Source organism: Ascaphus truei, chromosome 1, assembly GCF_040206685.1.
Source record: "Ascaphus truei isolate aAscTru1 chromosome 1, aAscTru1.hap1, whole genome shotgun sequence".
Taxonomy (NCBI): domain Eukaryota; kingdom Metazoa; phylum Chordata; class Amphibia; order Anura; family Ascaphidae; genus Ascaphus; species Ascaphus truei.
Window position 1 is genome coordinate 369,109,976 of NC_134483.1, and position 26,343 is coordinate 369,136,318.

A 26,343-nucleotide genomic window follows, 5' to 3' on the forward strand; every position below is an offset into this window, starting at 1 on the left:
CCACAAGATCTCTCGGAACCGTGGACCTGGAAGTCCCCAGCTCATATACCGTGCAGAAGCATTTATACCCTTTAAACATACATATTTAATAAAATATGCATTACACTGTTATACTTTCTAAGTCTTTTGGTTTTGAGGGATTGAATGAGAATCTGCACTTGTTTTCCCACTAGCCATATTCCCCACACACTGCAAACCTGACTTAGCTTTTAAAATACCTTACAACCTTATGTAGGGTTGGTGTACCCCCAGAACCCCTATACCAGGTTCTGTGTGACTTGGGCATTACCTGGGCATCCCCCCTTTTACTTGGGACCCCATTACCGTTTCAGGGATACCTGACATCTCTATGCCCCGTTTACCTTTCTGGTCTGTGCTGAAGCAGGGAATCCTAGCGGTGAGTCGCGCAAGCAGGATTTTGACCAGAGCACTGTGCCTATATGTATCCGGGATTCCGACCTGATTCCCGGGTACAGTTTTGGGGGTATCCAGCAACTCTGGACCCAGACTACCTAGGCACCATCGTAGAGGACTTTCTCCGCAAAACCCACCCTGAAACTCATAGCCCAGCAATCTGTGCTTGCTGGCACACCTGGAAGGTAAAACACAGAAAATTCTTTGTTGTCGTATAATTTTACACAATGCATGGACCAACGCTGGGCTCAAGTGCTGACACTCCCGAACCCCAATACATGGATAAGAGGTAACCAAGGGGGCTTAACCTTTTATTGTGAGCCTGCTTACCGCCTCACCGCCACAATCTCCCCCATAGAACTTTGAATCTTTGGTCCTCTTCTGCTGCAGTGACAGCCATTTAGTGAACCCCTGAGCTGAATCTTCGCTTATCGATCACAGGAGAATGGATTGATCAGCAACTTTGCTAATTACAGCTCAACCCCATTATAGCGCGGTCCTCGGGGGCCACCCGATCTGACCGCGCTATAACCAGGGTTGCGCTAATTTAATTTAAAAAAATGGCCGCCGCGCACCCGATTGTGAGGAGGGGGAGATGGGGGGAGGAGGTGGCCGGCAGCCCTACACGTCCCCTCGCACTTCCCCCATTAGCCTCACTTCCCCTAGCAGCCTCACTTCCCCCAGCAGCCTCACTTGTCCCTGCAGCTCCACACCGTTCCCCCCACCAGCTCCGATTCCCCCCCCCCCGCCAGCCACGCTCCGATCCCCCCCGCTAGCCACGCTCCGATCCACCCCTGCCAGCCACGCTCCGATCCGCTCTGCCAGCCCTGCTCCGATCCCCCCCACCTGCCAGCCCTGCTACGATCCCCCCCCTGCCAGCCCTGCTCCGATCCCCCCCCCTGCCAGCCCCGCTCTGATTCTCCCCCTGCCTGCCCCACTCCAACCCCCCCCCCCCTGCCAGCCCGCTCCGATTCTCCCCCCCCCCCTGCCAGCCCCACTCTGATCCCCCAGCAGCTGACACCAAAGGTAGGGAGGTAGGTGGGGGCTGTGAGCGAGCTGTGTGTGTTGTGAGTGTGTGCAGTGTGTTCAGCGTGCGTGCAGTGTACTGTGAGTGTGCAGTGTGTGTGCAAAAAAAAAAACAATTAAAAAAAAATATTCGGGGTCCACGCTCAAACCGCGTTATAAGCGGATCCACGTTATAGCGGATCGCGCTATAACGGGGTTGGGCTGTACTTATAATTGTGTGGATTGTATTGATGCACATATTAAGGGTGGAGAGAAAAAAAACTTGGACTACTGCTTTAACCTGCTAAAACAATACTACAATTATTTCACATTTGGAAGTGGGTCTGCACCTTTCAGGAATCCCTAAGTGTTTGTCACGGTCTCTCTCATTTTCCCTGTCTCTTGGTCTTTCTCTGTCCCTTCACTACTCTGATGTAGTTATTGATTAAATGGTAATAGCTGTTGGCAGTCTATCCATATCCTCTCTGTTCCCTTTCTCCCTCTACTCTTCCCTATCCACTCCTATCACATTCTCATTTTCACCCCCAAACCTTTCCTTTCTACCCTCTCTTCTTGTGCATTGAATTAATCTGAATAAATTAAGATTAGTTGCAAATCGGAATTACCTTTTTTAATGAACCAATGAGCATTATTTCTAAAAAGAAAATATATTGTACATGCTTTTCAAAGCCTCATAGGTCTCTTCTTCATGGTATCACAACCTAAGTCTGTTATTTCTACAAGGCGCACTTTATTCCTATGCTGTAACCGGAGATGCCATTTCTGGTGACCTTCCATAGATGAATGCAGCTTCCTCTTGGCCATGTGTCTGCCTGCCGTGAGAGTAAGGTTGCCACCTGGTCTCAAATTAAAGGAAACAATGTATAAATGTGACTCAAGCTGTCTTCAGCAATTCCTGATATTAACAGGAAAACCTTGGCTAGTTCTGTTTTTTTTTTTTTAGATCTGATTCCATCCAAACGTGAAAACAATCACTGGCTAAGGCTGTTTATTCTGGGGCCAGGTTATATCCGAACATAATTGCATTCCAAATGACTATGTATCGGAAGTGCTACATAGCCTATGTAATTTCATACTTGGTAAATGGGATCTAAAGAGAATGAAAACTGTACATTTTATATTTCTAGGTGCTTTGGTTTCCTGTATGTTCCCATTAACATTTATTTTAAGAACGGTGACAGTATATTAATACAGAGTTTACAATTTTGGCACAAGTCCACGCTAACACTTTTCTGCAGCCCCATTTCATGTCCTGGCAGCATGAAATGGCTATTGCTAAAATTAAAAATAAAATATGCATGGGCCAATGTAAAAAATATTGTTGCTGTGGTTGAATACAAGAATGTGGATTACTAGAAAAAGGATCAAATAGTGGAAAGATTAAATGCAAATTGCCAGCAGATTATGCTGTTTTGCACATTGCACCAGTTTATTTTACTTGTATATTTAAGAATTTAATGCAGATCCTGTCTGTCTGCAAATCTGTTGCCTTTGAACATAGTATACATTCCTTTAGGATGTGGTCTAGTTAGTGGCATAGACTGACCATAAAACTGTACCACCATTTATGAATATTGTGTTTTGCCAATGGATGTAACCTTTTCCGTTACATTATCATCACAGAAAGTTCTTCCATTTTTCGGCATGGGAAATTTAGAGTTTTATGCTCTTAAGTTGTTGATTTGTGTGCATTATAGTCTGGTGTCATGCAGCTTTTTTCTCCCCTAGCTAATATATTTTGTTTGAGTCAGGATACGGGTCCTCTCTCTGCTCCCTGCACAAAATCATTAAAATGATTTAATGCCTACAGGGTGAGCGCACTCCGGGTTACTCTTGCTTGTTAACCATTCTTTCTCAGCGTTTTGTTAAAGCCGCAATCCCCTCACTTTTGTGTGTGCGCAGAATAGGAACCGATGCTTTCCTTGGCTCTGACTGAGGAACCTCCTGTTCTATTTCAGAAAGATATATAAAAAAAGAGAGAGAAATAAAGTGGGTGTAGGAGCAGTACTAACAAAAGACACAGGGAGGGGCCAATGCAATAAGCCCCAATAAAAAAAAACATTCACTGGGCCATTTACACTGCCAGTTTTGACAGCGTTGCTCTCACGGTATTCAGAAAGACTCGATTACCTGTGATAGCAAAATTCCCAAAACTGGCGAGTAGCCGGTGACGTGATGATCGCCTCTCTGAAAAAGGGCTCACCCAGCGATTTCTTTCAGCTGCAGAGAGAGCTGCACAGAGAGAGCCGCCTCTCCCTGCGCATATCTCGCCAGCAATCAAAAGTTTTGTAATATAAATGTTAATACTAGTGTAGATGAGCAGGGGGTCTCCGGAGCAGAACCGCATTGATTTGAGGTCTGGGGACCCCCTGCTTCCCGAGATACAGGCCCCGCCCGTTATGGGGTGCCGGTATCTCCTATGCATTTTATTCCCACGGTCACGTGACGCGGGGCATTTAAATGCATAGGAGATACCGGCACCCCATAACGGGGCCTGTATCTCGGGAAGCAAAGGGTACCCGGACCTCAAATCAACACGTGCACTCACCCCTGCCAGCCAGTCTGGATAAAGAGCGTCCTCATCACCATCCATGTCCTCTGTTGCCAGAAACAATAAAATAAAAAATTCAATCTAATGACCCCTAGCCCCTTAACCACCGTAGCGGTTATTAACCACTATGGTAATTAAGGGGTTAACCCACCCTCCCCCAATACCCACCCTGGAAGCCTAACCATGGGCTCTACTACCCCCACTACCCATTCATTGGCCCAGTGTTAAAGCATGCCCATATAATATGTGCACGCGTTGCCACTATAGCAATAAATGGGGAAGCTAAAAAAAACAGGGCCAAAATAAAACATGAAAAAGATGTGTGTGGTGCTCTCAAGACAATACTTAAAGCCCAAAAAGGTAATGAAATGGAAAACAACCCTTTAATAATGACATATGAAGTGTCTCTAGGATGCAGCCCGGTAATGACAATCCCACAAACCAGGTAGTAAGGAAAATGTCAATGACACCAGCAGGTGACCGGTAGATGAAACATCCTAAAACTGACACAATAATAATGGCAATATGGAACGAACTCACTTGGTGTCATTGCTGTTCCACGGCTGGACTTGGTGCTTCGTTTTTCCTTCATTGTTCTACATCCAAAATAAAACACATTACATTAAAAATGTACACATTACAAATGCCAAGAAAACAATTAATTGGCACAGTGGTACCTCATACCCATATAATATGGGCATGATTTACCACTATGACGGTCAATGGTCAATCAAAAAAATACACAACCACCAATAATATCAATTTCAATCAAAACAATCACAAAATAAACAATAAACAAGTAAACACAACAAAATGACCAGCAATCAATAAAGCAAATACCAAATTAACACCCGAATTAAACATTTAAAACCCCCCAAAAAATACATTATTCCAAATCAAACCACAAAAGAAATACCAGATATAAATACAAGCAAACAACCAAAATACTTTTAAAAAATGAAATCAGTAGCCAACAAATCAATTAAAATCAACCACTAGCCAACAATCAATTAATTAAATCAAACCACTAGCCAACAAAATAAATAAGTAATTAAAAATGTTAAACAATGGAAAAATTAAATAAAAACAAGCCATCGAGATTACAAACAATTTAAGACAAACAATAAACAGAAAACGAAAAAACAATCAATAGAAAAAAAAGCATTTGCTAAAAAATGCATTGGCTGTCACTGTCACTAAATGAGCACAGATTAATACGTTATCAGTCGATGGGCAATGAAAAACATAAAAAGAAAAAAATACAATAAAAAAACCTGTAAAAATACAATTACATACATTCCATATTTTTCTTACCTTTAGAAGTGTTGACCCTCTGAATCCCAGCATTTCTGCAAGCTATCGTACCGCGACGTCATCAACCTCAATCCAACGCCATCCGACCTGAAGATTTGGAACTTGTAACACAATTCTTCTTTCTTTTATCTTCCATCACCTTCTATCATTATTTCTTTCTTTTCTTTAATATTTTATCTTCTTTTTTCATCTGTCAATCCAACCCCATTGTATGTCCCAACAGATGTTGTCTCCTCGTCTTCTTCCTGTTAAATGAGGTGTGCAGGAGTTGTATATGGCCTGCTGCGTCACATTTTCAGGTCAGATGTTACAGCTCCAACCTGATTGGACGCTGTATCATGTGCCCGCCTCTTTTTTTGTTTTTAAAGGATGTGACGTTATCTCCAAGGGAGGTACGTCACATCCTTAAAACCACATGGCTATGTCACATGGTATTACAGCCAATGGGATTGAAGACAATCCCGTTAGTTGCTGTACCATGTGATAGGTTACATTAGTTCAAAAGGATGTGACAGCACTTTAAGGGATGATGGTCACATACTTTTGAACTAATGTAATCTATCACATGATACAGCAATCAATGGGATTGTCTTCAATCTCATTGGCTGTAATACCATGTGATATAGCCATGTGGTTTTAAGGATGTGACGTACCTCCCTTTGAGATAACGTCACATCCTTTAAAAACAAAAAGAGAGGCGGCAGATGATGCAGCGTCCAATCAGATTGGAGCTGTAACATCTGACCTGAAAATGTGACGTTTCAGGCCATATAGAACACTTGAACGTCTCATTTAACAGGAAGAAGACAACGTTCATTGGTACTTACCATAAGGTTGGATTAACAGATGAAGAAAGAACATACTCTAGAATATTAAAGAAAAGAAAGAAGTAATGATAGAATCATTTTGTTACCTGTTCTGGATCTTCAAGGTGGATGGAGTTGGATTGACGTTGATGACGTCGCCGTACGAGAGCTCGCAGAAACGCGGGATTCGGAGGGTCAATGTTTCTAAAGGTAAGAAAAATATTGAATGTATATCATTGTATTTTTACAGGTTTTTTTTTATTGTATTTTTTTCTTTTTATGTTTCTTATTGCCCATTGACTGATGATGTATTATTCTGTGCCCGTTTAGAGTACAGATAAATACAGTGACAACCAATGCATTTTTTGGCAAATGTTTTTTGTCTATTGATTGATGTTTTTCTGTTTATTGTTTGGCTTAAATTGTTTGTAATTTGGATGACTTGTTCTTATTTAATTTTCCCATTGTTTAGAGTTTTTAATAAATTATTTATTTTGTTGGCTACTGGTTTTAATTGATGTGTTGGCTAGTGGTTTTATTAATTAATTGATTTGTTGGCTTGTTCTTTTATGTATTTAGTTGCTTGTTTGGCTAGTGGTTTTATTTCTTGAATAGTTTGCTTGGCTAGGTGTTTATTGAATTGTATTCTTATGTTTTGTAATAACAGATTTTTTATTAGTGTGCTGTTTTGAAGATGGATAAATGTTATTGATGCGACTTACTATTAGGCTTTTTAATTCTTTTATTGTTAGAGTGTTTAGGTGCTTGTGTATATATTTTATTATTGTGTATTTTTGGCCTTCGTGCTTTTTAATTAGGTTGCCCATTGACTGCTATAGTGGCTTCTGCCAATATTATATGGGCATGATATACCACTGTACCAATCAATGGGTACAAGGTGGGTATAGTGGGCCCGGGTGGATGGTTAGGTCTCCCAAGTGGATTGCGGGGGAGGGTGGGTTAACCCCTTAATTACTATAGCGGTTAATAACCGCTAAGGTGGTTAAGGCGTTAGGGGCCATTAGATTGTATTTTTTATTCTATTGTTTCTTGCAATGGAGGACAGGGACGGTGATGAGGATGTCCTTCATGCTGGCAAGAGTCAGTGCAAGTTTTATTTACTTTATGCTGCTGGTTCATGTTTTACTTTAAATGGGCAAATGCACTTTTATCCATATGTGGATAATAGTAATTTTGCCCATTACTGTACTGTATGCATTGGGGAAGGGAGGGTGTATTTATATCCATGTATTGCACTTTTTATTTTTTTTTGGAACAGGATTTGTACCGCAGGCCTACAGGTGGACCCCCAGACAGCCCCGGGCCCCAGTATATACATTTTTACGGCATCTGATTCATGCCGGGGGTCTCCGGTGCTGATATTAATGTGTATCAGCTCCGGAGACTCCTGGCATCAATACAAGGCAGTTACTGAGATTTAACTTCTTAGATCATTACCGGAAAAAATAAAAATAAAACGCAATTAAAGATGTTGGGGTACTGTTTGTATAGCGAAGTCTGGATCCCTGATTCACCCCTTGGGGATGGACATTCAGCATTTAGTTGTTTCTGAGCACTAATCCCAACACTTGCAGCAGTGGGAAGGTATGGGAGTGAGATGGCCAATGAACGGTGGTGGTCATCCCCTCCAATATAATGAATGTGAAACCATGGAAGTACTTTCACCGTATAGTAATTATTTAATCTTGCAATGTATAACTGCACTATTCCAGTTTCACTGTTTGAATGTTAGTCCATTGTCAAAAAAAAATAAAAAAAAATATATATATATAATTCGTAATTCACCCTATGTAACCTCCAATTGGAATTGGGGGATCATCCAAAGCAGAACGGCTCTATTTTCAGCTCTTAAGTCCCCCTGGTTCCCGAGATGCTTTTGACGTTACCGATATTACTTCCTGCTTTTAAAGGGGAATTAAATGGGCATCCAGTAGGAAGCCACAACCATGTTACAGCTTCCATTGGCTCGAGATTTTGTGTAATTTTGTATCCCCAAGGGAGATTTAAACCCAAAATCCAAGGGGTTCTGAAGCTAAAAAATAGGTGAAAAATGGGTAAAAAAAAATGTATCAAAATAAAATACAAAGCGTAGCAGTTACTGCTTCTTTTAAATAAAGAATCTGAAAGGATGAAAGTTATTTTTGCAACAAGCTATATTCCTTGTATTGATTTTGAAAAAAAAAAACAAAAAACATATTTGTTAAATCAATAATGAGTATTCATCTCCAGTATAAATTAGTGCATATTTGTATTTACTTGGTTATTGTATTATTGGAAAGATTCTATTGTATGTTTTAAGTATTTAATTTATTGAATGCTCATTCCTTGTACTGTAACACATCTGTATATATAGTATGGCATGCTACACAGTCTTCTTTCTCTGTGCCCCCCTGCCAGCTGTCCCCCTCTCCTCGCGCGCCCCCCCTTCTTACCTTGGCTCTGGCGTCATAACGTCACGTTGTTATGACGCCGTGGCGTAATTTGACGCTACGTTGCCATGATGACGCGTCACCAGAAGCCGTCTGAACCAAGGTAAGTAGAAGTTTACAGAGGCCTTGCAGCTCCCTCAGCATTTAATTTAAATGCCTTCGGGAAGCGCGCGGGGCCTCTGTAATCCCTGCGCCCCCCCTTAGAGATTCTCAAGTCCCCCCTGGGCACTTTGCGCACCCCTGGCAAACTACATGAGGGGCTGGTGTGGTTTGCAGTTATTTTACTTAATCGGGGCGCATTTCTTGCCTTGATTGTGCACATTACTTGGGGAAATGTTTGTTTGCCATGGTAATTTTAAAATGACGATAATCAATTTCAAATACTGATAAACAAACAACGTTTCAAATTAAAGAAACAAAGATGTGTGTTTGGCAAGTGCTTTCAGTTAATATTAGCTCAACTCTCATTTTATTGCTGAATTAGGTACTGTTATTTTAAAGGAAGTTTACACATTTTAAAGAGAGGTGAAATTAGTCAACAATATTTTAACTTCCCATGTATTAGGCAAGTTAAATATTTACCACCTGTTTATCCTGCTAATGAGGATTCCGGCTGTGACACTCTGTTATTAATTGCTAAATAGTGGTCACTATATAACTGCTTGAAACTTCACTACAAATCCAATACAGTATACTGTACTGTAGTGGGAATGGCATCAAAGTGATGACACTTTGGGGTTTGAGGGCTAGTCTCTAGCTTAGCTATAATCCAGCAGCAGTTTTAAAGTTTCAGGGATCATGCCTGACTTGCAAAGCAGCCCATAGAATATAGGAATGATGGTCAGGAGTGGTAAAGGTTGTGCAAAATATTTGTATACAAGTATTTGTCCAAAACCCAAAACTGCAGGCGATAAGACTGAAAACGATAACGCATGTATATTTTCATGTACATAGCAGCAACACTACACTACATGGAAGACACTTTACAAATGTAAAGCATTTGTATCAAATACACGGGGTCAGCTAATACTTCATTTTTTAGATAATGAACCATAAGGACCATTAAGGAAACCAGCTTGAAAGGGGAAGGTGGTATTTGGTTTCTATTATGCTTTTAATCCAACCCCCAAAAATCATGTTTTAGTATTGATTTTTCTCTGATTTTAAATGTCTTGATCCTCATAATTGTTGTGAAAGTGAGTGGATGTGCTGGGATATACGGGCACAGTTTGCAAATAGCAAGTTTTCTTCCAAGGGGCTTATTCAGTAAGGCCCACAGCAGCTGATCGCACCACAATTGGCCAAAAACTCCCTTTTATGTCCACTAAGTTAGGTATCCAATGGGAAAAATTACAATGCAAATGAAAAGCAATAAGACTGCATTAGCATAGCAACATGTCCATTAATGGCAAGGTTAACCTTAATTACTTTATTCACGACCCCTGCTGCATCTTAATCATGGTAGTTGATCAGATTTTTGTGTTTATTCCACTTAATTGGAGGAAACAAAAGGCAATTTGCTAGCAAATACATTAAAGCTACTGGACCTTCAGCTCCCTGCCCAGAGCCCTATTTCATAGTGCCAGATAATGTCTCGGGCATTGAAGTCCCACTGCCAAAATGTGAAGCATCAAACTTTTACCAGTAGTGTCACTTTGGTCCACTTGTTCAGATGCTGGATACAGTGTGAGCATGCAAAGGCTTTACAAAGCTCTCTAAGTTCTGCATTTACCAGGCCTTTTACTTATTACTACTGATTTTTATCTCCTGCCAACTGTGTCATTGGCAGAGTCAGGTGCTTGATGAAGTACCCTTGGGGTAGGCACCCATTTTGCCAGTAGAACAGCACTAGGTCTAAGGTATTTTGAATGAATATTTAGGTCAAAAAAATTGTGAAGGATTAGCGTATTTTACTTGCTTTTAGATCACAGCGGTCAAACTCATTTTCAGTGAAATGTCCCCTGGAGGTGAACTTTGTGTTTTTGAGTCCTCTTGTTCAAGCAATGTACACTTACAGTTTTGTGCGTCAAGTCTAATAATAAATGTGCCATGTCTCCTGCAAACCCCAGTTGGACATTTAAGCATTGTTAAAATAATTCTATGTGACATGCAATTTTAGTACAGGGATGGTATGTCTTGTTTCAGGTGATCTTTAAATCTAAAAACCTTCAGTTAAAAGTACTACAATTGATAGTACATTATTGTGGTATGTAACAATGTTAAACTTGGACAGTTATGGTTAGTTATATTTTTATTTTGCTTTGAAAATAGTTCCCGAACATGACGGAAAAAAAATAATAATATACTTGTTTTGTTGCTTTTGTAGGCTTGATAACAACCACTTCAAGAAGGCTAGACAGAGAGCAGCAAGAAGAACACATACTTGAGGTACGTAGTTCATTTGCCAGATCTGTCAATAATCCTTGTAAGTATTCAACAATTTTGTGTAAACCTGAATTATATCAACAAAAAAATTTTGTATCCATTTGAACCTTTCATTACTTCATGAATGTACCCTATAATGAAGGGTATTGGATTCTGCTTTAATGTTGGTGAAGATTTCTCTATCCCCCTCCACCGCCCAGCCAAAATAAAACAACTAATTTACAGAGATGTCATCTTTCAATGACCAACATTAATGAGATTTCGGTGCTCAGGCACAGTGGCTTTTTAATTGAAAAGTACTGACAGCATTTGAGCTAGTTCAATGCTAGAGCTGCTGCCCTGAATGGCAGGGTTGTGGGTTCTGATCCTGTTGGTTCTGTCTCACGGGAGACCAGGCAGTTTACACCTTTTTACCAGGATCATTCACTGACCAAAACAAGATAATGAAGTAATTGTAATTTATTTGCATATTTATTTACAAATAAATTATTACAACATTTTTTTTATTTGTAATAAATTTGCTTACACACTATGATACACAAAATACAGACGAAAAACACATTTACTGGGGGTCGAAAACTAGACTTTCCTAGGTGCAGGGACCTCTAAATAAGAGTTTTACCCCGATCGGGACTTAGCCCGGAATCTCCTGCTTCCCAAATCGGCGTGAAGTTCCACACACCACCGCTACTTTCTCTTCTGAGATTCTCTGGAACCGGAATCGCCATCAAATCCCAGCCGTGACCGCTACATTTGATTTTGAGAACTTGGTTGCAAAAAGCTGGACTTAGAATCTGGCAGACAGGCTTTCATGGCTTGAAATCGAAGCCGGTTGCTCTGCTGTTCGCGCAAGAGCAACTTTGAAAAGCCCGGCCGCGCTCTTTCTACTGGGAATCTCTAAACTGATTGGCTCATACATTTCTTCTAGTATTCTGAGGTTCATTCATGAAACTCAGCAGCCAATCATCGCGTGGGAACTTTCTCAGTAGGCAACCAGAGTCAAGCCGGTCTGAAAAGCAGGGTCAGCGAGAAATATGAAATTGCCATGAGACATGCACAAGTTTGCAACCTCTGTCCCTGACTATCTCAATGCCACCCACTGGGTCAGGCTCCACTAAGACTGGCAGAACAAATGGCAGCACGGATGACTGCCTTTGTGCCCCGGACTTGGGTACTTGAGCCCTTCCCTGCTACCCAAATGGCTTTCATACCTCCTGCATCCTCTGGCTACTTTGAACTCCGATGTCCAGCAGACTTACTGGCACCAATGGGTGGCCCTGACAGTCTGTGTGGTCATCGGTTCTGAAAGTCCCAGCATGTTACAGTACACAACAGTACATTACAATGTATTAATAAAATATACTTTAATACATCCCTAAGCCCTGGGTATGGAAAATAGAAAGGTGTACTTTTATTACTACCAGTCTTTATTCCCCACACACTGTCTATTGGACTTAGAATGGACTCAGAGAGTCCCCTCACAACCTTATCTTCAGTTGGAGCACCCACAAACCCAAGACAGGTTCTGGGCATTAACTGGGGTACCGCCCTTAACCTACGGACCCCCTCAGTTACAGGCACACTTTTCATCCCTTTGCCCCATTTACTTAAATGGGCTTTGCTGAAGCATGGAACCCTAGCGGTGAGTCACTCAAGCGTTTTCAAGGGGAGATTTTGCCGGGACAATGTGCCGACGTATCCGAGAATCGGGCAAGATTCCTTGGTACATTTTTAGGGGAACCGACAACTCTGGACCCCAACTACCTAGGCGCATTCTGACAACCATTCCTCCGCAAAACCCCTTGAAAATCATGCCCTAGACATCCCTGCTCGCTGACATGTCCGGAAAGAATAACATGTAATATTTTTTTATTACATGCAGTATGTAAAAACAGTACACTGTTACTGGGTCCAAGAGCTAACTCACTTGATCCCTTATATACGGATCAGGTGTAACCAAAAACAGGCTTAACCTTTATTTGAGAGCCTGGTTACCCTCTACTGTCACAGTCTGACACTAGTATTCCCATCATCACAAAGGCCCATAGATTGATTAGTTGATCAGTGAGACTCCATTGAAGTCTATAAGGTTGATAAGTTTAAAAATCAGTGAGCGCATCGGTGAGAGCTGACCTCTACATTTAGCAAAACTTCACTTATCAAAACTTTGCTCATTAGGTGTAAGGAGCCATGACCACAAACTCTGAATAGTGCCACTGAACCACTGTTGATAATGAAACTGGCAGTCCTTCTTCATATAATAGTCTTCACAAGTCTAAAATGGTTGGATACCACTCCACTCCCATTATATATAAAAAAAATATTTAAAAAAATGTGCTTGCCTACTGCTGCATATTATTTCTCACACTGCAAACTATATGTTGAAATCTTCCATAACCATATATAAGATTGGGCCAGCGTAATGGTGATCAACTTCACCAGTGACAGTCATGAACCGCAATTTATTATTTTCACCCTTATCCATCACATTAATATTGATTTAATGAAATGGAAGGAATGCACATTTTAAGGTTTGATGTGTATTTACAGATTTCTGAACTATTTTGGATTATGTAATTCATATTCCCTTCCAAACTGGTCCTGGTAGTGCCACTTAGGGTTAATGTGCTGAGAAAATGTTCAGTGTTATACAATTGTTAATCTCCCCCCCACCCCCCCCCCATTACGTCCGATTTTTATTTTTACCCCCAGCTGGTCCTTTTGTTGTGCTGCTCTGTTTATTAGCAGCTCGATGATACAGCAAAGGCACTATAAAGGATGTAATGCAAGCTTTAATGATTTTAATAGTCCTATTCCTATTTGTCAGTTTAATGGAGGCATGCTTGAAAATAGTTTGGGAAAAAACCCAGAAAAAATGGTGGTGTTTAGCTCAGAGTAGCTCCAGCCAAGTGTTGTGTGCATCTGGTAAATTAATTTAACATTGAAATGTTGACCAGATGGGTTGGTGGGTTTTTGCCTTGTTTACAAGGAAATTTGATCCTCGGCTACACTGTGGTTTAGAGACACGTACTTCTATTTCCAAAGCACATTTCATGCCTGGCAAAATCTGCATATTTTAACTTGCGTTGCAGCAAAATAATGTTATAATGCTTCGTTTTCTTGGTGTCACATTGAAATTATATATATATGTTGTTTTTTTACATTATATTTGTATATTACCCTATGATATGTCACAGTAGGACAAAAATAAATATGCATTTGAGGAAAAGATTACAGTATTATATTGTAATGAAGCAACATTTAACACAAAATGTTTCCCAGCACGTAGCTGACTTTTCTAGAACGCAGTGATTCAGAAATTATTTTTGTAATATCGGTATATTTTAGTCCACTCTTAATCATATCTGCAACTTTTATGTGCTTCGGTTGCCAAGCCTAGAAGGAAACTGAGGCATTGTAACCATTGGAAATAATACTCATTTTTAAGTGTATGCTCTATCTCTTGGTCTGGTTTAGGATGCGGCGCCGCTGACCGCGCTTATACTTGAGAGCAGTGACGTCACCAACTCTCCAAGCATGAGCGCAGGCTATCCTGCATAATTTTGCAAGTGGGGGGGGGGCGTGGATCAAGGGCTATTTCTATGTGGCAGTGTGTGTGGCTGTGTGCAGCATGCATTGAATGCTGCTGAGAGCGCTTCAAAATCAATTTTCTTTGTCTCCCCAAGCGCCAAGCTTGGGAGAGCGCGTGTGGCCGTACAGATTCACATTCACTGAAGTAAACGTGCAGAGCGTGCTTAGCGGCGGCATGGACGCAGCCTAAGGCTAAGGCCTCACTGCCTCAGACAGCGTGCCCGCACTGCAAACAGGCGGCGTGTGAAAGTCGCTGCACCGCGATCTGCAGCTGACCTTTTCTGGCGCGGGGGGGGGGCAAGGGGCGTGGCCAAAGCGGGTCGGGGGCGCGGCCATGATGTGGGGTTGGGGGAGGAACCGCGTGTTCGCCAACCCTCCCACCCCTCTCTTTCAACCGACGAGGAACCGGGGGCAGGAGGGGGAGGCGGCGCCATGCGGGAGCCACAAGTTGGCCCCTTCACAGCTCGGGATCGGGGGCTAGGGGACAGCGTGCGAGCCAGTCTCTCCCCAGCTTTCCCCCCCCCCCCCTCACACTCAATCCAGAGCGGGCATGTATGGGGTCAACCCCGCTCCCCACCCCCCGCTTACCTCCCGCCTGGGCAGCAGCCACAAGGATCGGAGGCAAAGGGGGGGGGGAGCCCAAACAACCGACTGACCCCGCTCCCACGTCCCTGCCCGGGGATCGGGGGAAGGGAGGGACAAGGGCTGCAAAAATGGAAAATAAAGGAGAGGGGTTGTAATTAGCAACACACTATATATATATATATATATATATATATATATATATATATATATATATATATATGTGTAACGGCTGGACCCCCCTTGTCTGACCCACCCAATCTCACATTGGCCCGTGTGGTCTAACCGGTCCCCATTACAAGGTCGTGTGTGGTGGTGCACCTGCAAGTAACAGGACTCCTGAGTCTCCCGCTTGGTGTTATAAGAGGATATCATCAGGACGGGTAGCTGAGGTAGTGGTTACGAGTCCAACTTACTTCATGTGCAGCGCCTCCACCTCATCAGGATCTATGCTTCCGCAGGGAGATTGTCCTGGTGAGGAACTCCTTCTCGGTGGTGACTGCCACTGCAGAGTAATCTCACACTCACACAGCGGGAATATCTTTGAACACGACATCTTTATTGTAGGTTGGGATGTAGCAGACTGCCCCATGCAGCTGCCGGCTCTAGCCGCACATCTCTCCGTGCTGTCCCTTTGCCAGGTACGCCCTCCCGTATTGAAGTGGGATTCCCTTTCTCCTAGGAAGATCACCACTGCGCCAGGTCCCTGGACACAGTGTGGCTTAGACAGACTTGATTGGTCACTCTGCTACCGCTAGTTACAGCACTAGGGTCACAAAAGTATTCCTCCAATCCCTTATGCAGGAGCACACATTTTACCAGCTGCTTCACACAACTGCTGGCTAACCCAACACTAACTGACAGTGTTGTGCCCTTTATACCTCAGGGGGCAGGCGCATCTCTGATGTCACTATTCAGGGACTCAGAGCATACAGCCACTCCCTTCCTTACACAGGGCACCACACCAGGGTGTGAGGGAAAACCTCTATAACTACTGTTGGCAGGCCTGTACTTACCAGGGCTTACTGCCAACAGGGAAGATGTACGCAGTCATTATTATGCATGGCTACATACTCCCCCTGGTTAATACCCACCGTCCCGGCTGGGACCTAAATTTGGTGTACCTTGCGCCAGGAAACACTGCAAAAGAACACACAAATAACATGGCAAACATCATCACATTGACATAATAATGCAAGCCCATCTCACTCACTGACCAGCAGGGAGCGCTAACGAAAAAGCAGACCACTCTAATTTGGCACTCAATAATAATGTCGAGGATCTGGCTTCTTCACCTCCCGCCCCGCGGCATCATGCACAGTCACGCTGTATTCCCGTGGTACCCCTCGCTCATTGCAATACACCACTTTGTGCATGTACACACTGCGTCCTATCTTCCAGACCCGCATAAGTTGGGACACCCTCTGCTCGGCCTGAATTCCTTTAATGGCTCCCCCTTTATCTACGATATAGTGCTGGATATCATTTTTAAGCCATCTCTCCCTATTCTCCTCTATCTCTCTCATTAGAGGTTCCGGGACATACGGGTAATCAAGCCCATGCGACCTTCTGTATTTTGCCGCAACAGCCCGTTCAGCTCGGCAAGCCCTGGTCAACTTACTTTCGCCAGCCGCCCCGGGCAGCACCCATGACAGGGGCTCATCGGTCTCTACCGGGTCATCCAACCCTGCGGACCCCTTTGGGATAATAAGGCCTGCCTGGATGCGATCCCACCTTACCCTCAGGGCCCTAAGGTATGCCTCGTCATCAAAGTCACCGGCAGCCCACCAGTGATCAACCACCCCCTCCCTTTCTAGGATAAATCGGGTGCGGTCGAACCAAGCAACATACCCCTCGTACAACGGGGCCCACCACCTAGTCTCCTTCCGTTCTTCGGAGCTAGGTTCTATAGACTCCTCTATTGACTCCTCATCAGGCCCACCCGAAGATACCCCGGACGTACCCTCAGATCGCCCCACCTGGCTCTTACTCTGTGACCAGTGTCCGCCCTCAATACCCAGCGCGCTATAACTCTCGCTGGCCATCGACCCATGTCGAGTAATCCTCCCTCCACCCTCCGATCCACTATCGGACGTTCCCCAGTCCAGGCTTCCAGTCCGTTCCTGGATAGGACCCCGGGAATCCCTTGACACCCCCAAACTAGAAGTGGACCCACCTGACGAAGTGACAGGGACAGGAGCTTTAACTAGGGCCTTGGGACTAACTTTGGGAGTGGCCGGGGTTGGGGGACGGGACCGGACAGTAGGCATTGACAGTGTTACGACCTGCTCTCCAGCAATACCTGCCTTAACTTCGCCACAAAGTCCTTTCTTGACTCCAGCAGCTGGGCTTCTTGTTCTGCAACTTGAACGCCCGCTCCCCCTGGTAGTAGGGGATCGGCTTCCGTTGCTTGACCGCAGAGGCGCTGTCATCTCCTACTCGATGCCGCTCTGCTCGTCCGGACTCTCCTCCGCACACGCACGTGCTGCGACGCCATCTTGGGTTGGATCCCCAATCGGGATCTCTTCCTCCACGAGGACATATGGCAACGCCCGTCTGCTGCGCGATCCAGTCTGGCTCTGGACTCGCTCTTCCTTCTCCTCCACCCCCTGGGTCTGCGACAGGCACGGTGTCATCTTAGTACCTCGCAGGGTCGGGGTGGATCGACCTCCTTCCGATCCACTAGTCACCACGGCAGTGGGACTCCGGCGATCGGGTGGTCGCGGTACTGGAGACACTCGACTCCGTGTCTCCACACCACGGGGAATGGCATCTCTCCAGGGCGTACCAATAGTATGGCAGTCCCTCTTTATGACCATCTTACTCGACAGCCTAGCACACTCCTCGTCCGAGGATTCCACTTGGCAATTCGGCCGAGGCATCCCAGTAGGAGACCGGCGATGGGCTCCTCGGTGATCACCTCTCCGATGGCTGGGTTTCTCCGTCGGGAGCACCGAACCTGACTCCGACTCCGCGGGACCTGCACTCTCATTCCATAGTGCTCCCGGCTGCTCGTCGATCGGCATCGGGACATTTCCTGCTACTCCCATCGCTTGTACCAGTACAAAAGTGGTCATGGGCCACATGTACTGCAGTCCACAGTGGGGGCATCGGGTCTCGCTGCCCACGGCTCCGCCCGGCAGTCTGCACTGCAGGCAAAGACACGCCACAGTCTCCACACCCTCTACCCGGATGATCAGGAAGCCTCCTGGAGCCGAGTAGGGATGAGTAGAGATCAACGGACTCTGGTCCACTTTATCAGCAACTGCAGCCATATTCACCAGCGGAGGCACTCGTTTCAGAGGTCTGTACTGGTCAATGGCTCTTCGCAATTGAAGGGCATGGGCTGATTTAGCAACCCCTCCTCCTACTTTCTCTGTCGACATCCGGTGGAACTGCAAACCACTCCCCCTGGTTGAAACTAGGGGGATGTCTCGTAGACTTGTAGGCTGACCCAGCACTGGGGCCGAGTGAGTCATAGTCCATGAGGGCGCGGCTCCAGCTTTCGCGCCAAACTCCCCATCGGGGTGGAGTTTTCTCGTTGGCGCCAATCCTGGCCAACAATTAGCAAACTGCAAAGTTGCAAGACTTTCTGCAGCATGCCCACGCGGTGTCCCGGGAACGCGGGAACCGCCATCTTGGTAAGTATTGTCCTTCTTTCCATGTGAGGTAGCGTCTGGCTGTTTGTTAATTGGGGTATAACAAAGTCCATTTCGTTCCTCCCATCGGATAACACTGTCATGCTCATTATTCTCAGGGGTATCATCCCGAGAACAAAAACATGATAAACACGGCTCAGCCACGGCTTTCACGCCATTCCACAACAAACTCACAAAAGTCTCTTCTGTAGCTTGTTCTTCGTCCACGCACAGTTCATATGCGTGTTCTTCCTCTGACCGCAATCCTGGACCTTCTGCTCTATGCAGATCCTCCATTCTTGCGGTTCTCTCTCCTCGCCATCCTGGACCTTCTACTCTGTGCAGATCCTCCATTCTGACGGTTCTCTCTCCCTGCCATCCTGGACCTTCTGCTCTGTGCAGATCCTCCATTCTTACAGGTCTCTCTTGTTCGTTGAACACGGGGTTCTTGTACATGGAGCTCCGCTCTGCGTTGCAGCTACCACATCCGTACAATAAACATGCCTTGTGCACCACCTTGTGTACCTAACGTAGATGTGACTCGTGTTTGCACTACCTCAGGCTAGGCTCACTCTTTCTGTGTCTACTGTAACACGTTCCTCCAGTCTGTGCTCCTTGGTAAGTGGTCTGGAATGGAGACTAGAGTACTCTGGCTCTTCCATGCAGTACTTTGGGCGTCGACCTACTGTTGGCTAGCCTAGGGCGGACCCTTCCAGAATTCCTGCCCTAAGTTACCAGTTTACCCCTTCAGGCGTCCCCCGCTAGCGCTACCTCAAGGCGACTAGAACAGCAATAGCCCCCTGCTCCAGACTCACTAACCCCTAACGGATCCCAAGGCGTCTGTGCGGCCTGCAGCTCCAGCAGCTCCCCGACTACCCCTGGCTCCGTCCCACGCAGCACAAAGTGGCAGCAGACACTCTCCCTGTTTCCTAGTGTGTGCCTAGCAAAAGCCTGTCCTGTTAACAGGTATCTCAGCAGCGCCTCCAAATGTAACGGCTGGACCCCCCTTGTCTGACCCACCCAATCTCACATTGGCCCGTGTGGTCTAACCGGTCCCAATTACAAGGTCGTGTGTGGTGGTGCACCTGCAAGTAACAGGACTCCTGAGTCTCCCGCTTGGTGTTATAAGAGGATATCATCAGGACAGGTAGCTGAGGTAGTGGTTACGAGTCCAACTTACTTCATGTGCAGCGCCTCCACCTCATCAGGATCTATGCTTCCGCAGGGAGATTGTCCTGGTGAGGAACTCCTTCTCGGTGGTGACTGCCACTGCAGAGTAATCTCACACTCACACAGCGGGAATATCTTTGAACACGACATCTTTATTGTAGGTTGGGATGTAGCAGACTGCCCCATGCAGCTGCCGGCTCTAGCCGCACATCTCTCCGTGCTGTCCCTTTGCCAGGTACGCCCTCCCGTATTGAAGTGGGATTCCCTTTCTCCTAGGGAGATCACCACTGCGCCAGGTCCCTGGACACAGTGTGGCTTAGACAGACTTGATTGGTCACTCTGCTACCGCTAGTTACAGCACTAGGGTCACAAAAGTATTCCTCCAATCCCTTATGCAGGAGCATACATTTTACCAGCTGCTTCACACAACTGCTGGCTAACCCAACACTAACTGACAGTGTTGTGCCCTTTATACCTCAGGGGGCAGGCGCTTCTCTGATGTCACTATCCAGGGACTCAGAGCATACAGCCACTCCCTTCCTTACACAGGGCACCACACCAGGGTGTGAGGGAAATCTCCATAACTACTGTTGGCAGGCCTGTACTTACCAGGGCTTACTGCCAACAGGGAAGATGTACGCAGTCATTATTATGCATGGCTACATATATATATACAGTGGTTGACAAATCACCAAAAAATCTACTCACCACACAAAAAAAATCTACTCGCCACCTAGTACCAAACGTGTGCTGCTTGGGCCAATATTTACTCGCCCGGGGGTTAAATCCACTCGCCCGGGGCGAGCAAATGTATAGGTTTGTCGAACACTGTGTATGTATATATATATATATATATATATATATATATATATATATATCCACACACTGCCCTGCCCCCACCCCCCCACCCCGAAGCTCTGACAGCTCCAGACCCGGTGCTGATTGGCTCACAGCCACACCACGTGACGCGTCGCTGCTCGGGATCTCAATTCTCTTGCATCCCCTGGCGGCTGACGCGTCACAGTGTGTAGTGAGCCGTGCAGCGAGGGGGGACTGGGACCTGATGGTGAGTAACACGCAAGCGGCCGCGAGCACCGCCGGACGCAGCGGGACCAAAGCCTTAGATGTGCAGTATTAAATCCTTCAGTACAGGATGGATTGTTTCACTGAGGAAAAGTGAAATCGTACACACCAGTATTTGTGACTTTCCTGCTTAATAAATGCTCAAAGTATGCAGAAGACCAAACGACTTTTAACGAAAATATTTACTTTGAACCCTTTGAAGAGGGGCCCCGGAGCAGAGTGCCACATCCCATCTGGCATAGCGCGGTCATCGCTTAACCTGAAAAATACCCCCTTTACATTGCGTCCTGCGCTCTCTAGGACACCAGACTTGGGTGGAAAAAAAAAAAATAGCTCAAAGGAGTTGTCACATTCAAAACAGACACATTCCAGTAACCCTTTCCCTACCAGAACGGTCAGTAATGCAGTGAAAATAACCTGCTAACCATCCAGGTGGCAATATCACTGCACTGTGTCCCAACTGTAGTATAAGTGTCAGAATAGTATTTCCACAATTCGCCTGCTTTCTGTACAGCAGTATTCATTTAATGACTGAAATATACATTAGCTGGTGTAGTTTCGGCACTGGTTTTTACAGGAGCCGGGTTTGACGTCAGCCATGCCCACCTGTCACTCACAGCACAGCACGGACCGTACACACAAAAAGTGTGATTCACGTGCACGAGCATTGGCACACGCGCAGCAACTATAAAGCAAGCCTTATGCCCAGATCAGACATGATGCTTCGCGACGCGCGCACGTTCGTCACTCTGAGCCTAGGGGATGACAGTTGTCACACTAGAAACTGTGGTAGCAAACTACAGCGTTGACGCTGCGACATTTTGCCGCCACAACCCAAATTGAAATTTGGGGCTGCAGTCGCGTCACTTGACCTGGTTCAGCCAATAAAGACGAACCAGCTCCGTGACATGTGCGTCACGCCCCCAAACACCGCGACCCAACTTCTGCAGTTTGAGCACAGATCGCTGGACTGCAGGAGCGCGATGAGGGCGAACCAGCTCCGTGACGTCACTGGCCCGCCCCCGGCCAGTGATGTGCCCGCCCCCGGCCCGCCCCCTTACGGCCCGCTGACAGCGCGTGCGTTAAGCAACCGCAAGGCCAGGGAAAGCACCCGCTTTCCCTGCGCCTCAGCGTGCCTCAGCACGCCAGCAGGGAGCATGGATGAGGCCTTAGTAAAGTGCAAATAGTATAATATGGGCCACAAACCCCAATTCTCGCTTACATTTAAAGTAATTATAGTTCAGCATCAGAGGGTACATGGATATGGATGTTCATGGTCCCTGCTGTGCAGTCCAAGCGTGGGGATGTCCCGTGGGGTGTCTACGCTTATAGTGCCGGCAACACGACGGAGATGTCCGCTGCGGTCGCTGAAAAAATCAAATTGAGATGACATCCAGCGATTGTGACCAAGCCGTCGCTAAGTGCGACGCGACGGCTGCAATGCATTTGTTTTAACGCAACATTGCGTCACTGTCACTGTCACTATAAGCGCAGCCTAAGGCAGCGGTGTGTAAACTGGGGGCGCTAGATTTTTTGGGGGGGGGGGGGGGGGGGGCGGGGCGCTGCAGTTATAGAGGTCCCACGCTCTCTCTCCCAGGCATTTAAATTAAATACGTTTGATGCAGGGAGGTCTCTGGAGCTAACCCCATTCATTTCCACTACGGTGACCCCATGCTTTTCAAGGTTCAGACCTCTGTAGGCAGTGCCGGTATCTCTGTGTTGTTTAAATGTCCCGGTCACATGGGCCGTGACGCAAGAGATTTAAACTTGCAGGAGACAATGGCACCCCCTACGGAGGTTTGAACCTTGAGAAGCAGGGGATTAATAGGATTGAGTTCTGGGACCTCCCTCCCCCCTGCTTCAAACCTATGTAAAAAAGAATACTAAAGAGCAAGAGTGCGCTTCTCATCTGAAAGGTGAGTAGCGTTATTCTCTCCTCAACTCATGGCCCATCAAGCGAAGAATTAACGCTGCAGTGTCCCATTCAAAGCATGGAACCTCCGCAGTGTTATCCCTTAAGGGCAGGAAGACTTCCTTACCTTGTTGCCGCAATTGGGCTACATTCGGCCGCATTTTCCCCCGCGATCACGCAGAGCGCAAGTCTTTCTAAATCTGTATCTTCAAGGCTCTCCTCTAGTCTGCTCCTCCCTACATATCGGCTTAATTTTTCCCTATGCTCCTGTCATCTTTTCCCCTCTACTGCTCCTTTCACCATAACTTTTTCCATCACTGCCCCTTACCTGTGGAACTCCCTCACCCTCAGTATATGTCAAGCACCTTCTCTCCCCACCTTTAACTCAAACCTAATAACACCTTCTGAATTAAGCATTTCAATAGCTTGAACTCATGGCTACTGCCTCACACCCACAGTCGCACTTACCAACCATCTTGGTCAAGCACTGCATTCTACTGCACTTTACACCTTCACCTGCTGTCCCCAAACATCTTAGATTGTCGGCTCTCTGGGGCATGGCTTTTCTTTTATTCTGCATACATTGCTGGCACTAATATAAATACAAAATATGCATACATATTATGTTGGTTTGGTTCTTCCATAAAATGTAATCATTCATTCACATCCTTTTTATCCTGCAGAAGAATCTGTTGGGAAAGAAGATAAAGAGGGTATATGGCATAGCAAAGAAAAGTCATAAAATAAGGGACAGAAACAATGGTGTTTCAAATCACTTTATATTTTCATGAAAAGTTTGACAAAAGTGTCTTGTTTTTTGTTTTTTAAGGCATTGATCACAAAGTTTTAGTGCTATTAAATGTATAATGTTTCCATCTTATCGTTTTGGCCTTCACGTTTAAGCCTTTTCTTCTTAATCTGTCTGCTTCTCCCATTAAAAACCTCATCGTATGGTATATTGATGGTGAGAGGCTGTTCACAAAAGCATGTAATTGGCAGGGCATGAGTAGCTACTGGCAAAATACAAGAAGCAATCATTCATTAGTTTGCCTATTTAGAACTTGAAGAAAATGTACTTTTACTTGACAGTATTATGTTTCTTAGCTGTGACAGATATCCTTAGATTAAGCCTTTTAAAACATCTAATCAACTAAATCGTACTTTATACATATGTGTTTGCTTTTCTGTAACTGATTGTTTAGATGCATGCAAATAAAATAAGCTTTTAGTCTTATTGTTCTTCACTTATTTTATGTGAACCTTTTCTTTAACTATATTGTGATAGACTTTTTGAAAACATTGTGCAAGTTAAATATGTAGCATACACAACTCAGAATATGACCATTGCATTATAGTAAGCTCTTGTTAATATAATTATATTATTACATACGGCAGGCATACGTCTATTGGGGTCCAAGAAGTAGAGTGACAAACTGAGTGCTCATTTGCATGTTATTTCCCAGAATCCCTGGCTTCAGTGGAAGCATTATATGCTAAGAGATAATGGGGAAAGGCAGGGTTGCACACCAAGACATACCAATGTACCCATAAGATGTTATTATTTGCTATAATTTCCTTACAAATTTTGATGAGTTAAGGAGTGGGGGAATGATATGTAAATGCCTGTGCATATTTTTCATGCATCTGTTTAAAAGGACTGTAGCTTGTTTGTTCTTTTTTTTTTTTTTTATATATACATATATATTGTGTAACCTACTATTTTTGTACGGACAGGTGACTATTACGGACAATGGCCATCCTACAAAATCCACAGCCAGTAGGGTAATTGTAAAGGTATTGGATGAAAATGACAACAAACCCCAGTTTCTGCAAAAATTTTACAAGATCAGACTTCCTGAGCGTGAAAAGCAAGAGAGGGAGAAAAATGCCAAACGGGATCCTATCTACAGAGTTATTGCGGTGGATAAGGACGACGGACCCAATGCAGAGATATCTTACAGCATTGAGGAAGGAGATGAGCATGGCAAATTTTTCATTGAACCTAAAACTGGAGTTGTTTCATCCAAGAAGATTTCTGTAGCAGGAGAATATGATATTCTTACGGTGAGTTGAATTCTGTCCATGTAATTGCTGTTTGAGAGCGTGTAGTAAAATGCCTGTACAGGTCTCCATGCCATTACACATTTTTAAAGACAACCTTTTCCACACCGTGAAAATGTACAACTGTTCTTAAAACCCTTGAGTTGGTTCTCTTGGATAAGTTTTAGATGTCCCAATATCATGATGCATGGCACTGCAGAGTGCTCATTCTTCTAAAGCAGCCGTCCCCACTGATTGTCCTTTCAGGGGATGTTTTTCTTTTTTTAATCTGATGCTTCGTTCAGAATATATGAGCAGCTGAAATATTAACTGTCCAAGAGATCAAAATAGATGCCTCCCCTGAGCCCAGTGCAGTCTGAGGTTTCCACGGTAACCATAGATTAAGACAACAATGCTTTTTAACATGAAAGAGCAGAACAGAACATGCTCGGGGTGCAAGGTACTGGCATTATAGGAGTTAAAGCAACGATCCCCCTCCCCAGAAGCCTAGATGAGTTTAATTGATGCCGCACATATCCATTATTGTGATTACCATCATAAAACACAGGAGCTGATCAAAACAAAGAGTTTTCTTATGTATGTGTAGCCCCTTTACCCTGTGTCTAAGGGAACTACGTGTGCTGCTGTTACCTGTGGCTCACAGAAAGCCTGAGCCTCCGCAGCTGGGAACCTGGGTCGAGCTCTCGTTCTCCTCGGTGCAACGCCTCCACCTGAGAGGGTTCCCAGCGCAGCGGTACCAGTATATAACAATTGGTTTACTAACAATAGAATACCGATATAACGGTGACATACAAAATAACACACAATACAATAATAACAACACAGGATGAGTGTCCCCCAAAGTACCTAGGGTGCGTGGCAACAATACCCCGTGTGTCCTCCCCCAATGAGTCAGTTCCACCCACGTGGAGGGAGTAGCGCTACCCCTGTGGATAGTTGGCGCACTTTACCTCCCTGGGCACTCCTGTACCCAGGAACCGCTGGATGAGCAAAAAGGATCCATCTGATCCCACGACGTCTGCTGAATCCTCTCTGTCTGGTCCGCCTCTTGAGGCAACTCCAACTGGAGGGTGTCCCTTAATGTCTGTAGTTGTCTGTGGTCTGATCCCAAACCGCAGGCTGCAGCTCACCGCATTGCGTCTCTTCACTGGTGCTACACCTGACACTATAAGGCTTTCACTGGTGCTACACCTGACACTATAAGGCTAAAGGGTATCGTCCCGGTCTGGGGTATTCTCTATAGCAGCCACAATCTAGAAGGGGACTTAGGACCTAGCTGGGACCTAAGGGACAAACCTAGTCCTAGTCCAGGGGAACACTCCTCCCTGGACACTACCTCAACGGTTCTCCCCTTCTTCCA

The 26,343-nt window shown here is 45.2% G+C and overlaps 1 protein-coding gene and 1 long non-coding RNA gene across 18 annotated transcripts in view; one reads left to right on the top strand and one right to left on the bottom strand.

Moving 5' to 3' along the window:
- Positions 1 to 26,343, top strand: part of FAT1 (FAT atypical cadherin 1) — a 175,878-nt gene that overhangs the window by 77,184 nt on the left and 72,351 nt on the right. For all 15 annotated transcript variants that reach the window (XR_012803011.1, XR_012802997.1, XM_075610107.1 and 12 more), the window contains exons 4-5: positions 10,888 to 10,949; positions 24,657 to 24,986. Coding sequence is in view for 13 of the 15 variants with exons in the window: in XM_075610107.1 (XP_075466222.1) it covers positions 10,888 to 10,949; positions 24,657 to 24,986 (392 nt within the window). In the remaining 2 variants the exon portion in view is untranslated. The remainder of the gene's footprint in view (positions 1 to 10,887; positions 10,950 to 24,656; positions 24,987 to 26,343) is intronic.
- On the bottom strand, positions 1,435 to 26,343 carry LOC142500460 (uncharacterized). Of its 3 annotated transcripts, none has more exons than XR_012803032.1 (5): positions 26,175 to 26,343; positions 25,830 to 26,142; positions 23,391 to 23,514; positions 4,532 to 4,587; positions 1,435 to 3,389 (listed from the first exon to the last, which is right to left on the bottom strand). It is a non-coding gene; the product is annotated as an uncharacterized LOC142500460 (long non-coding RNA). The 3 variants fall into 3 exon arrangements; XR_012803027.1 differs by having other exon boundaries at positions 1,435 to 2,276; positions 3,197 to 3,389; positions 25,830 to 26,343; XR_012803021.1 differs by having other exon boundaries at positions 25,830 to 26,343.